This window comes from Scyliorhinus canicula, chromosome 1 (assembly GCF_902713615.1).
Source record: "Scyliorhinus canicula chromosome 1, sScyCan1.1, whole genome shotgun sequence".
NCBI classification, from domain to species: Eukaryota; Metazoa; Chordata; class Chondrichthyes; order Carcharhiniformes; family Scyliorhinidae; genus Scyliorhinus; species Scyliorhinus canicula.
This window is the reverse complement of record NC_052146.1, coordinates 262722414-262736224: the sequence shown is the minus strand read 5'-3', so window position 1 is coordinate 262736224 and position 13811 is coordinate 262722414. Positions and strand designations below refer to the sequence as shown.

The following is a 13811-nucleotide window of genomic DNA, read 5'->3' as shown; positions in this document are numbered from 1 at the left end:
AAAATGATGGAGAGATGACTGAGACTGACAGGACATGTAATTCACCTCCCAGCCAGAAAGTGGCAGTGGAAAGGACACCACCAAATGGAAAAAAGACTATGGGGCTGGCCAAAGACAACCTGGCAAAGAACACTAAATGAAGGCATTCAAGAATGGGACACCACCTGGGCTGCAGTGAAAGAAATGGAGTGATGGGCCAGACTCTTGCTGCCCATTGTCCTGCACAGTATCAAATGGCAGAAATCCCATTTTCCTTTTCAACCCATAAACGCTATAGATTACTTAATTTTCATCTTACCTTCCTGAGTATTGCCTGAGTTTGTCGAATACTGTTAAGGCAGCAGCCTCTTCAACTCCATCAGCACTCTCCTGGTCCATATTATTTTCCTCTAAAAGCAGTAAACCACTGGAGTCAAAAAACTAATTTAAACATGCAAAAGTTAAGTTTTGCTAGCATTTCTAATAGCATTTCATGGCTAACAATTTAATTAAACTTGGTTTATTCTTCTCCCCCCAAAAAATAGCACAGACTGAAGGTAACATATCATGCATTGAGGATTGGTTAACGGACAGAAAACAGAATAAGAATAAACGGGTTATTTCTGGTTTGGGAGGCTGTAACTAGGCTGCAAGGATCAATGCTTGGGCCTCAGCTACATACAATATATATATCAATAACTTACTCAGGGGACTGAATTTAATGTGCTCAAGTTTACTGGTGATATAAAGCCAGGTGGGAAAATGGGATGCAAAGAGCTTGAGGATATCGACAGGCCATGAGTTTGGAAAAGATGGAATATAAAGTGGGGAAATATGAAGTATTCACTTTGGAAGGAAAGCAGAATGTTTTAAGTGGAGAGAGATTGGGAAATGTTGGCAGAGGGACAAGGTGTCCATGTATATGAATCGCAGAAAGTTTACTTACACGTATAACAATTAGGAAAACAAATAATACGTTGGCCATTTTATAAAGGGATTACCGTTATAAGTGAATAAACAGTACTGCAATTGCAAAGGGCTTTGGTGAGGCAACACGTGGGGCACGGTGTACAGTTCTGATCTCCTTACTTAAGGAAGGATATACTAGCCTGGGAAGGGAGTGCCCTGAAAGTTCACAAGACTAATCCCTTGGGTGAGGAGATGTCCTAGGAAGAGAGATGGGGAGACAGGGACTCTGTTCACTGGAATTTAAAAGAATGAGAGGGGATCACATTGAAACATAAAATTCTAAAGGAGTTGAGGAGAGTAGATGCTGGAACGATATTTACCCTGGTCCATGAGTATGGAACGAGGGATCACAGTCTTGGACTTGTCTGAGACAAGAGTTCTTCACTCAAGGGCTGGGGATTTTTGGAATTCTCTATCTGAGCGCACTGTGGATGCTCAGTTGTTGAGCATATTCAAGACAGACATCGTTAGGTTTTGGAGTACGAAGGGGAGTAAGGGATGTAGAGCAGGAAGGTGAATGAGATAGATCAGCTGTGATTGTATTGAAAGGAATGGCTGGCTACTCCTACTTTTTTCTTATATAAATAGTGCCTGCCACATTGTAACATTCACCAATCTTAAACAATCACACACGGTTTTCCCAATCTTATTTACTGTCAATCCAAACAGGATCAATAATTTTTAAGTTAGAATGTTTGAAAATTACCTGTTGAAGATGTAAGCAAAATCTGTACAATGTGTGCCATGGTAACCAGATGGAAGAGATGAAGTTGACCAACAGCTAAGCTAACTCCAGTGAAATCATGACAATGCAAAGCTGGGGAAGATAGCACAAGGCTTACCTGCAGGGAGAACGACAGGACTGTCAAACTGCACTAGCCAGTTACAAAAAAATGTAAAGGAACACTTTATATGATATCAAGAGATGTACAAATTTGATGGTAAAATTTTGAACAATAAAGTTCAACATGGCATCATAGACAAATATCTAGAGACCTTTGGCTGCACAATGGGAAGCTGCCAAAATATAAACATGACTCCAAAATGATGGCACTAGGACATGGGTACATGTATTTAAGGTTTTGGCAGGAGATGTAGGGAGATGGAATGAAGAACCTTTTTTTAAGCAGGGAGTGGTAATGACCTGGAATTCACTGCCTACAGGGGGCAGTGGAATCAATTAGTTCAAAAGGAAATTGGATTGGCACTTGAGGGAAATAAACTTGTAGGGCTACGGGGATAGATCAGGGGAATGAGACTGATTGGATTGCTTTAGTTTACAGGGAGCTGGCAATGGACTTGATAGGACAAATGGCCTCCTTCTGTGCCTTAATGAATTTATAGCTCCATTTGGCCTCACCAGACCAGTCGGAGTACAATGACTCGATAAGTAGATTGCATATCAAAAAAAAAACAGGCAGTTCCAGCATTCCAATAGAAATCTTTAAAGTTAAATGCTGAAGTACTCAATTTTTAAACATAAAATTGTACAATTGACAGTGCAGGCCATTCAGCCCATCAAGTCTGCACCGGCCCTTGGAAAGAGCACCCGACACAAGTCCACAACTCCACCCTATCCCAGTATCCCCACCCAACCCAACCTATTTTGAACACGAAGGGCAATTTAGCATGGCCAATCCATCTAACCTGCACAATCTTGGACTGAGGGGAGAAACCGGAGCACCCAGGGGCAACCCATGCACACACACGAGGAGAACGTGTAGACTCTGCACAGATAGTGACCCAAGAGGGAATCGAACCTGGGACCCTGGAGCTGTGAAGCAACTGTGCTAACCACTAAGCTACCATGCTGCCCTTCCATGCTTCATTCCAAAATTATGTTGCCCTCTCTCATGTCCAATGTTATTGTGGTTAACATGGGCTAAATAGACAGTATAAAGCAGAATGACTTATTCAACTCAAGATCTTTTAGTGGAATAAAATTGTAAGGAAAAAGATAACAAGCAACAGGATTATAAATCTTTGAGAATATAAATTTTGTGGCGGCACACGGTGGCGCAGTGGTTAGCATTGCTGCCTCACGTGCCAAAGTCACTGTCCGTGTGGAGTTTGCACATTCTCCCCGGGTCTGTTAGTCTCACCCACCACAACCCAAAGATGTGCAGGGTAGGTGGATTGGCCATGCTAAATTGCCCCTTAATTGGGGGAAAAAAGAATTGGGTACTCTAAATTAAAACAAAGAGAGAACATAAATTTTGTGAAGGAAATTTTGGGAACATAAATGATGTTGATTGTACTTGAAACTGTATTTCAACATTGAAGTGGTATTTTATGTAACTCTTATTATCTTAACTTCCCACAATAGAAAAACCCTGATGTGTTTGCTGAAATAAATATTACAAACTGCAATAATTGATGCTCCAGTGTAAAACGTTACTTGAAATTGGATGTAGTCACTTTCAACTTAGTTCACCTTTTGAAGAACCGATGAACTAACTACCTTAGGCCTCAGGGATAAGAAAAATGTGTGAAAGTGCCACTTTGCACACTTATACAGCACACCCAAGAAGCAAACTCAAAATTGTTCACTTATCAAGCCTTGTCTTGCTATACAATTAGAAAGTCATCACTAAAGTGAGAGATCATTAAAAGAAAGAGCAAAATAGTTTGATCACCTACCAATAAATGGAACATGTCAACATCAAGAATGGATGGAGGAATCGGAGTGTTATCATCATCAGGTATCAGAACTGAAAAAGGGAAAAAATATACAAAACTTTGTTCCATTTTACAAGGCCAAATACTACGCAACAATTCATTAAAATTGCCATTTTAATCTATGTTCATTTCGATTTTTTGTCACATGTATCACGCACAGTGAAAAGTACTGTTCTGCATTCAGTGCAGGCAGATCGTTCCAGCCACATTTGGAGTACTGTGTGCAGTTCTGGTCACCTCATTTTTGGAAGGATGTGGAAGCTTTGGAAAAGGTGCAAAGGAGATTTACCAGGATGTTGCCTGGAATGGAGAACAGGTCTTACGAGGCAAGTTTGAGGGCGCTAGGCCTTTTCTCATTAGAACAGAGGAGGATGAGGGGCGGCTTGATAGAGGTTTATAAGATGATCAGTGGAATAGATAAGAGTAGAGTCAGAGACTTTTTCCCCGGCTGGAACAAACCATTACAAGGGGACATAAATTTAAGATAAATGGTGGAAGATATAGGGGGGATGTCAGAGGTAGGTTCTTTACCCAGAGAGTAGTGGGGGCATGGAATGCACTGCCTGTGGAAGTAGTTGAGTCGGAAACATTAGGGACCTTCAAGCGGCTATTGGATTGGTACATGGATTACGGTAGAATGATGGGGTGTAGATTAATTTGGCCTCAGGTGAAGCATACAGAGTATAGTGCTACACAGTAGAGAAGATGCATGGAGAGATCAGTTCCGTCCATAAAAGGATCATTCAGGAGTCTGGTAACAGCGGGAAAGAAGCTGTTTCTGAATTTGTTAGTGCGTGTTCTCAGACTTTTGTATCTTTTGCCCGGTGGAAGTGGTTGGAATTGAAAGTAACTCGGTTGGGAGGGGTCTTTGATTATGCTATCTGCTTTCCCAAGGCAGCAGAATATCAAACATGGCAAACTGACTTGTAATAAGGACTTTTGAAGTTATAATGATAGTTGTCTAGAATCATAATCAAGTACTCAAGCTACATAACGCACAAACCTGATAACAGTCGAGCATATTGATTCTGAACCACAGACAGGGAACTCACAGTCCACTGTGATGCAGCAAATCGGGTTAATGCCTTCAGACAGTCATCCTAAAAGACACAATTACAGCTGCAGAAAAACAACTGGAAACTTGACTTACAAATTATTTCACTCTTTCTTTATATTTACATATTGCCTTCCATGACCTCCGGACATCTTAAAGTGCTTCACAGGCAATAAACAACGCTAGTGGTAGTAGCGTTAGAATTACAATGCTAACATGCATAATTTCTGGAACAACTTGTTAATATGTTAATTCTTTACATCAACTCAAATTACAAATAGCAATTTTAAAACGATTGCAAGCAAACTAATGTAGAAGCCCAGGCTAAGCTACATACACATTCCTTATAATAAAGTTTGACCAGTAGCATAGTTTGACATATTAGTCTTCACTGCTTTTAGAGAACATTCTTCCAGAATATATCTTAGTAGCTGTATAAATTTTCCACTGCAATTCCATTATTTTATTTTCAGATTTTGGTTTGCATTTATGAATCTGCAATGTTTACACAAATTAATTGTTCCTACCTGCCTGCATGGCAGGTGACCAAACAGTGGTTTTTCTTCATCTGCCAGGAAACGCTCTGGAAAGGTAAACGTAAAACAGTTCTAAAAGTCTACACTTGTCTTGTTCACACTGGTAAATTTCAAATGTCTATGTAAAGACAATTTGGTCAAATTTAACATTATGTAAAACTCTTCATTAACATTAATTTTGGAGAATGAAGTCAACAAGGTTTACTTAGCAAACATACTGGCTTTTAAAAAATAGTTTAACGTAATAATAGTAATCACTTATTGTCACAAGTAGGCTTCAATGACGTTACTGTGAAAAGCCCCTAGTAGCCACAATCCGGCGCCTGTTCAGGGAGGCTGGTACAGGAATTGAACCCGCGCAGCTGGCCTTGTTCTGCATTACAAGCCAGATGTTTCGCCCACTGTGCTAAACCAGCCCCCCATATTGGTTTGGCATCCTGAAAGCAAATACAGCACTGCATTTACTGTGACTCACCAATTGCTTGTATTGTGTATGCCGAGCTTCCCCGGCACATTATAGGCACCCGTGGGTCCTGCTCATTGGGATGGACCTTGAGACCCACTTTATATGTTGCTGTAGCCAAGGTTGTAAGCATCCCCTTGATGCTATCAGAGTAAGGATTCCTGAAAAAAGAAATAAAGCACCATTGCACAAAACATCCAAGTAGCAAATTTTTGTCTCAACTAACAGCACAACAACAGACAATATAAAGCAAGAAAATGGTTCTTTGGAACAATTGACAAGGCTTCGTATCTGGCTGATTAAACTTTAAGGAGCAAAAAGCTTAATTATTAACACTGCATCAAATGGGTGAATGAAATAAAACTGCTATATCCACCATATAGTGAAATGTTTGCTCAGCAATCAACTGTCCAGATCTCCATTATCACGTTAGAGATACCAAGAGCAGTCTCTGGCTGGAAAGCATGCCAATAGATAGAATAATTCACTCATGGCCTTAAAGCTGACATTAGATGCAAATGATCTTAAAGAAACACCACCCCATGTGATAACAATTAAACAGGAACTCAAACTTAGGGGCTGTGTACATACAATCCAATAATGGTTCTATAAAACAGAATACGGTGTTTGAAATGATCAACTGAGTGCTTTTAATTTATTATTTCACAACAAATGGCAAAGCAAACTACGGCTACATTGAATCATTTAAAATAGTTTAATGATCTAAATACACACTTTGGTTTTACATCAGGTTGAAATCCCTCAGGGACTTCCATTCCTTCTAGAATAGCATTGGGTAGGTTATCTGAAAAAAGAAACAGATTATGGATGTACTGTGATTAATACAGTTGATTTTTAAAATGTTCAAAAACATCTAATCTGAAACACAAACACTTATGAATGAATGCAAGTACAGGTAAATCCAGCTTCTACGAAATGGGTCGGGGCAGAGTTCATTCTGTAAAAAAGGATTTTCCTTAAAACCAGTATTGTGTGGTTCATTGGCTCACTTACGCATTAGTTTAAATGCAACTCAATATCTCGACTGCCAGTCCCTGGGAGTCAGGCTTTTTTGAATTATGGTCCAAATTCCACAGTGCTGCCAACGACAAACAATGCTCCAAATCAAATGGTAAACAATACCGCTCGCGCTTGTTATCAGAAGATTCAGGTTTAGAGTCTAATGACTGGACTATACTTCCACTGCATATGTTTAATGCAGCACAGCAATCAATCTAAAGTGATGATTATATGTCACCCCTAAAATACTACATCACTTTCAATGGCTTTAGAATAAATTAATTAAGGGGCGGCATGGTGGCACAGTAGTTAGCACTGCTGCCTCATGGCGTCGAGGGCCCGGGTTCAATTCCAGCCCCGGGTTACTGTCCATGTGGAGTTTGCGCATTCTCCCCATATCTGGCTGCGTTTCACCCCCACAACACAATAGATGCCCACGGTAGATGGATTGGCCATACTAAATTGGCCCTTAATTGGAAAAGAAAATTTTGGGTACTCAGAATTTTAAAAAACTAATTAATCAATTAGGAGGGGAGCAAAAGGAGAAGGCAAGAAGCAGAGAGAGAGAGAGATATAGAGCGTTGACTTACATTACTTCTGTCTGCTTTGTAGCAGCTGGTTATCAAACAATACCAAAATAACGTTCACCCCAAACAAGTAAGCCTGTCCATAAAACCGGCATTTCTAGCAAATTGGTATTACATAAATGTGGGATTTACCTGTATAGAAAATCACTAGCACTATAGGTACAATATTCAACTTAATAGAAATTTGGAGTAAAATTGGAGGTGGGAATTGAGAAAATCACTTGTACAATAGTCCTTGTTTTTACAGAATGCATATCTTAAAATTAGAATCAGCAGACAATTGGTCCACTGACCTGCCTTTGAGCAGAGTACACATGATGAATGAAAATTTTAAAATGATGTTTTCACATTTATTTCTCAAGTTAAACATAGTTGAGCACACTCGCTTCAGCATTTAGCATCTGTCAATCATCCAGATATTTGGAGTCCAATGTTTACCGTTCAGACAACCACATTTCTCATGCTGAGGAGACAGAAAACTGAAGTTAACTGGCTTCCTTCAATGTTGATTGATCGTGGACCACAAATGCTAGCCAAACTATTCCACCCAATAATTGGATGCAAAATGGCACAAAACTGCTTACAAAAGGCCAAATCAAGAAACTAAAATGTCACCACTAGTACCGTATTTCAATTTGTGCTCCTGTGTAACTATTTCATTTAGTAAATTTATAGATTATCATTTGATCGTACAATGGAGCACATTTGAAATCAACTCTGAAAACTCAAATTAACATGGCAAAAATAAATTTCAAGTGAAACTGAATACTTATACTTCCTTTACAAAAAGAGTTGTTTAAAGAGCCTCAGCATATAAAATGTACTTCAATGTCATTCGAGAAGTCGAATTGCGCTCTGGGATGGTGAGTGAACTGATATATTTGGGCAGCGGCTACACGGGTCAGGGATGTCTCAGATCGGCTGCCGGACATACTAAAGGGGGAGGGTGAACAGCCAGTTGTCGTGGTGCATATAGGCACCTACGATATAGCTAAAAAAACAGGATGAGATCCTACAATCAGAATTTAGGGAGTTAGGAGATAAGTTAAAAAGTAGGACCTCAAAGGTAGTAATCTTAGGATTGCTATCAGTGCCACGCGACAGACAGAGTAGAAATTCAAGAGAAGTCAGAATGAATACGTGGCTTGAGAGATGGTGCAGGAGGGAGGGGTTCAGATTTTTGGACATTGGAACCGGTTCTGGGGGCGGTGGGACCATTACAAATCAAATGGTCTACACCTGGGCAGGACTGGAACCAATGTGGCAGGGGAATGGGAACCAGATTAGGAAGTTAGAGGTCAGTAAAGACGCAGCAACTAAAGCCAGTAAGGTACTAGATAATAAACTCAATGTGACTAAGGGGAAGAGTAGACAGGGAAGAGATGAAGAATGCAAAGGGACATGTGGTCTGAGGTGCATTTGTTTTAATGCGAGAAGTGTAGCAGGTAAGGCAGATAAACTTAGGGCTTGGATTAGTACCTGGGAATATGATGTCATTGGTATTACTGAGACTTGGTTGAGGGAAGGGCAGGACTGGCAACTGAATATCCCAGGGTATAGATGCTTCAGAAGGGATAGAGAGGGAGGTAGAAGGGGTGGAGAAGTTGCATTACTAGTCAGAGATGATATCACAGCTGTGATTAAGGAGGGCACGATGGAGGTTTCGAGCACTGAGGCAATATGGAGAGAGCTAAGAAATAGGAAGGGTGCAGTAACATTGTTGGGACTTTACTACAGGCCTCCCAAAAGCGAGCATGAAGTAGAGGTACAAATATGCAGACAGATTATAGAAAAATGTAGGAGCAATAGGGTGGTTGTGATGGGAGATTTTAACTTCCCCAACATTGAATGGGACTCGTGTAGTGTTGGAGGCATAGATGGAGCAGTTTGTAAGGAGCATCCAGGAGAGTTTTTTTTAGAGCAGTATGTAAATAGTCCAACTCGGGAAGGGGCCATACTGGACCTGGTATTGGGGAATGATCCCGGCCAGGTGGCTGAAGTTTCAGTCGGTGATTACTTTGGGAATAACAATCACAATTCCGTAAGTTTTAGAATACTCATGGACAAAGACGAGAGTGGTCCTAAAGGAAGAGTGCTAAATTGAGGAAAGGCCGACCGAGTATAACAAAATTCGGCAGGAGCTCGGGAATGTGGTTTGGGAGCAGCTGTTTAAGGGTAAATCCACCTTTGAAATGTGGGAGTCTTTTAAGGAAAGGTTGATTAGAGTGCAGGACAGATATGTCCCTGTCAAAATGAGGGATAGAAATGGCAAGATTAGGGAACCATGGATGACGGGTGGAATTGTGAGACTAGCTAAGATGAAAAAGGAAGCATACATAAGATCGAGGCGACTCAAAACTGATGAAGCTTTGGAGGAATATCGGGAAAGTAGGACAAATCTCAAATGCGCAATAAAGAGGGCTAAAAGGGGTCATGAAATATCTTTGGCTAACAGGGTTAAGGAAAATCCCAAAGCCTTTTATTCGTATATAAGGAGCAAGAGGGTAACTAGAGAAAGGATTGGCCCACTCAAAGACAAAAGAGGGAATTTATGCGTGGAGTCAGAGGAAACGGGTGAGATTCTTAATGAGTACTTTGCATCGGTATTCACCAAGGAGAGGGACATGACAGATGTTGAGGCGAGGGATGGATGTTTAAATACTCTAGGTCAAGTCGTCATAAGGAAGGGGGAAGTTTTGGGTATTCTAAAAGGCATTAAGGTGGACAAGTCCCCAGGACCGGATGGGATCTATCCCAGCTTACTAAGTGAAGCAAGGGTCGAAATAGCTGGGGCCTGAACAGCTATCTTTGCAGCATCCTTGAGCACGGGTGAGGTCCCGGAGGACTGGAGAATTGCTAATGTTGTCCCTTTGTTTAAGAAGGGTAGCAGGGATAATCCAGGGAATTATAGACATGTGAGCTTGACGTCAGTGGTAGGCAAACTGTTGGAAAAGATACTGAGGGGTAGGATCTATTCACATTTGGAAGAAAATAGACTTATCAGTGATAGGCAGCATGGTTTTGTGCAGGGAAGGTCATGTCTTACAAACCTAATAGAATTCTTTGAGGAAGTGACAAAGTTAATTGATGAGGGAAGGGCTGTAGATGTCATATACATGGACTTCAGTAAGGCGTTTGATAAAGTTTCCCATGGCAGGTTGATGGAAAAAGTGAAGTCGTATGAGGTTCAGTGTGTACCAGCTAGATGGATAAAGAACTGGCTGGGCAACAGGAGACAGAGTAGTGGTGGAAGGAGTGTCTCAAAATGGAGAAAGGTGACTAGTGGTGTTCCACAGGGATCCGTGCTCGGACCACTGTTGTTTGTGATATACATAAATGATCTGGACGAAGGTATAGGTGGTCTAATTAGCAAGTTTGCAGATGATATTAAGATTGGTGGAGTTGCAGATAGCGAGGAGGGCTGTCAGAGAATACAAAAAAATATAGATAGATTGGAGAGTTGGGCAGAGAAATGGCAGATGGAGTTCAATCCAGGCAAATGCGAGGTGATGCATTTTGGAAGATCTAACTCAAGAGCGGACTATATGGTCAATGGAAGAGTCCTGGGGAAAATTGATGCACAGAGAGATCTGGGAGTTCAGGTCCATTGTACCCTGAAGGTGGCAACGCAGGTTGATCGAGTGGTAAAGAAGGCATACAGCATGCTTGCCTTCATTGGACGGGGTATTGAGTACAAGAGTCGGCAGGTCATGTTACAGTTGTATAGGCTTTGGTTAGGCCTCATTTGGAATACTGCGTGCAGTTCTGGTCGCCACATTACCAGAAGGATGTGGATGCTTTAGAGAGGGTGCAGAGGAGGTTCACCAGGATGTTGCCTGGTATGGAGGGTGCTAGCTATGAAGAAAGGTTGAGTAGATTAGGATTGTTTCCGTTGGAAAGACGGAGGTTGAGGGGGGACCTGATTGAGGTCTACAAAATTATGAGAGGTATGGACAGGGTGGACAGCAACAAGGTTTTTCCAAGAGTGGGGGTGTCAATTACAAAGGGTCACGATTTCAAGGTGAAAGGGGAAAGTTTAAGGGAGATGTGCGTGGAAAGTTTTTTACGCAGAGGGTGGTCGGTACCTGGAACGCTTTGCCAGCGGAGGTGGTAGAGACGGGCACGATAGCATCATTTAAGATGCATCTAGACAGATGTATGAATGGGCAGGGAACAGAGGGAAGCAGATCCTTGGAAAATAGGCGACAGGTTTAGATAAAGGATCTGGATCAGCGCAGGCTGGAAGGGCCGAAGGGCCTGTTCCTGTGCTGTAATTTTCTTTGTAAGTTACTAAAATTAGAACTACTCAATGACAGCAGTTGGGACATGAGCAATGAAGCTCTTCAGATTATTACAAAGGCTCTCCTGCCTTCACACATCACTTCAGATTGCTTTAGAGCACAGGATTTTAATACAGATTAAAGCAGTTTAATGTATCAGTGAGAATTAAACCCATTTTCTTTCCAATAAAATAATTGAAATTTAACCTGAATGGCCCTTATCAGAGAGTTAAGGAGTATATTGTATTCATCCAATATAACAGAGTATGCCCAGCATGTGAAAGATTACTTGTTTGTCCTGAGGCATGCTAGATCACATTCACTAGACACAAGATTAAGTTAGGGTTTGTAAGAGATGTAAGCCTGCTTAAAAGCGGTCTTATGATGAGCAAAAGGAAAGAATTAGGAGGCATCCTGAAGTTTTCTTTACTTCTACTCCTCCAATCACAATTTCATCGTGAAAGGGCTATAGAAATTTCTGTTAACACTCAACAATCTTGACTCTGCTCAATTCAGTATCACAGGCAGAGTTCATAGAACCATAGATTTCCCACAGTGCAGAAGGAGACCATTCGGCCCATCATCTGCACCGACCCTGTGAAACCTTGGCCCACTCCCTCTCCCCATCCCTGCAGCCCCAACTAACCTGCACAGCCCTGGACACCATGGGGCAATTTAGCATGGCCAATCCACCAAATCTACACATCTTTGGACACACTCGGGTTCAGTTAACAAATAACCTTCACTATGGAAGATTTTTCTAATAATCATAGTAATACAGCATTCCGCAGAAGGCATTTTTCACTTGAACTGTCATATTACATGTATAATAACAGACTGCTAACAAAAATCAAGTATAAACCTGAATTTTTCTCGTACTTACCAGGTATTGTCTGCTTTTCCTGGACTTTCTTCAGGACATTCAACTGTTGCAACGTACACGTTAGCCACCGGGATAAAGCAGGAAGGCCTGTGCAGTTTTTTGAATTGTCACTAAGAAGAAAAACACAGGTAATCCTGTTTAATGAAAATGGCACCAAAGTGTTGTCCGTTTCCTCTTAAAAAAAGAACTAATGTTCTGTCCAGCACTGTTCCCTGTAATTGATTCAAAAATAAAATCAACTGTGCATTTTTATAAAAACCCATATATCAACTTCTCAAGAGATCGACAATCACTTAAAAAAACACCAAGGGTTCAGTTAGAATTATAAGTCCTGACCTTTCTCACAAGTGGGGAGTACACAACCTTATGTTTTACTTTCCTCAAGCATTCACCTGAGGAAGGAGCAGTGCTCCGAAAGCTCGTGTTTGAAACAAACCTGTTGGACTTTAACCTGGTGTTGTAAGACTTCTTACTGTGAACAATGACTGTTAATTCTCAGTGATCAGAACAAAAATATGCAGATGTCTCTCCCTTTCTGTGTCTGTGATTAAAAATGAAAATATTCGTACCGGTGGGAGGGGAGCGGGCTTGTGCAATATGTTACGATGGAAGTATTGAAAGTACGTGGATGTTTGCACATTTTTGCCTTTTTTGCTTCCTTTCTGATGATGTCTGTAACTGTTTATAAAGCCAAAAACTACCTCAATAAAATTGTTTATTAAAAAAAAAATGAAAATATTCATCTTCATGCACAATTTTTTTATTGTAAGCTAGAAGCGGGGGATGCAACCGTTCCTCTATGTGCATACACACACCTGTCTCACGTGTTCTTTTCAAACATTAAGTTACAGCATCTTTAACATAGACATGATTAAAGAGGTGGGTTTTATGATTCTTCATACTCGTTTATAAAGATTTGTAGTGCAACGAAGTGTGATGGAGAAAAAAACGCACCCTAAAATGTATCCAATTTATTTTATTACATTAGAAGTCAACAAAAATCTCACTTGAAGAAAAATAAGCAAAATCATTAAACTTGTGAATATCAAAATACGAGAAAAAGCAAACAATGAAGAACGATACACCAAAATTCAGGAAAAAGTGACTTGTTTGGGCGACAAGGCCATTAGACACCAGATAAATTTAACATGGATAACAGTAATTAGTTTGTTACCAAGGCACCACATTACTCGAATAAAGCAGTGGTAACATAATGTATGGATTAAAGTGGATCAATGCATCAAGCCAGCAGCCACAGATCAGCTGCAATTTAAAAACTGAAGAATCTCATTGGCAGGCAATTTAGAATAAAAATAAATTACCATATGGAGCATTGGTTCGATCAATTTTGGACCATACAT

The 13811-nt window shown here is 40.7% G+C and overlaps 1 protein-coding gene across 3 annotated transcripts in view; it reads right to left on the bottom strand.

Moving 5' to 3' along the window:
- ubr2 (ubiquitin protein ligase E3 component n-recognin 2) overlaps positions 1-13811 on the bottom strand; it is a 185761-nt gene that overhangs the window by 9977 nt on the left and 161973 nt on the right. For all 3 annotated transcript variants that reach the window (XM_038812572.1, XM_038812581.1, XM_038812563.1), the window contains exons 33-40: positions 12451-12560; positions 6416-6485; positions 5693-5841; positions 5209-5264; positions 4631-4727; positions 3589-3659; positions 1655-1790; positions 299-389 (exon numbers count right to left, since the gene is read on the bottom strand). In XM_038812572.1, the coding sequence (XP_038668500.1) occupies positions 299-389; positions 1655-1790; positions 3589-3659; positions 4631-4727; positions 5209-5264; positions 5693-5841; positions 6416-6485; positions 12451-12560 (780 nt within the window). The remainder of the gene's footprint in view (positions 1-298; positions 390-1654; positions 1791-3588; positions 3660-4630; positions 4728-5208; positions 5265-5692; positions 5842-6415; positions 6486-12450; positions 12561-13811) is intronic.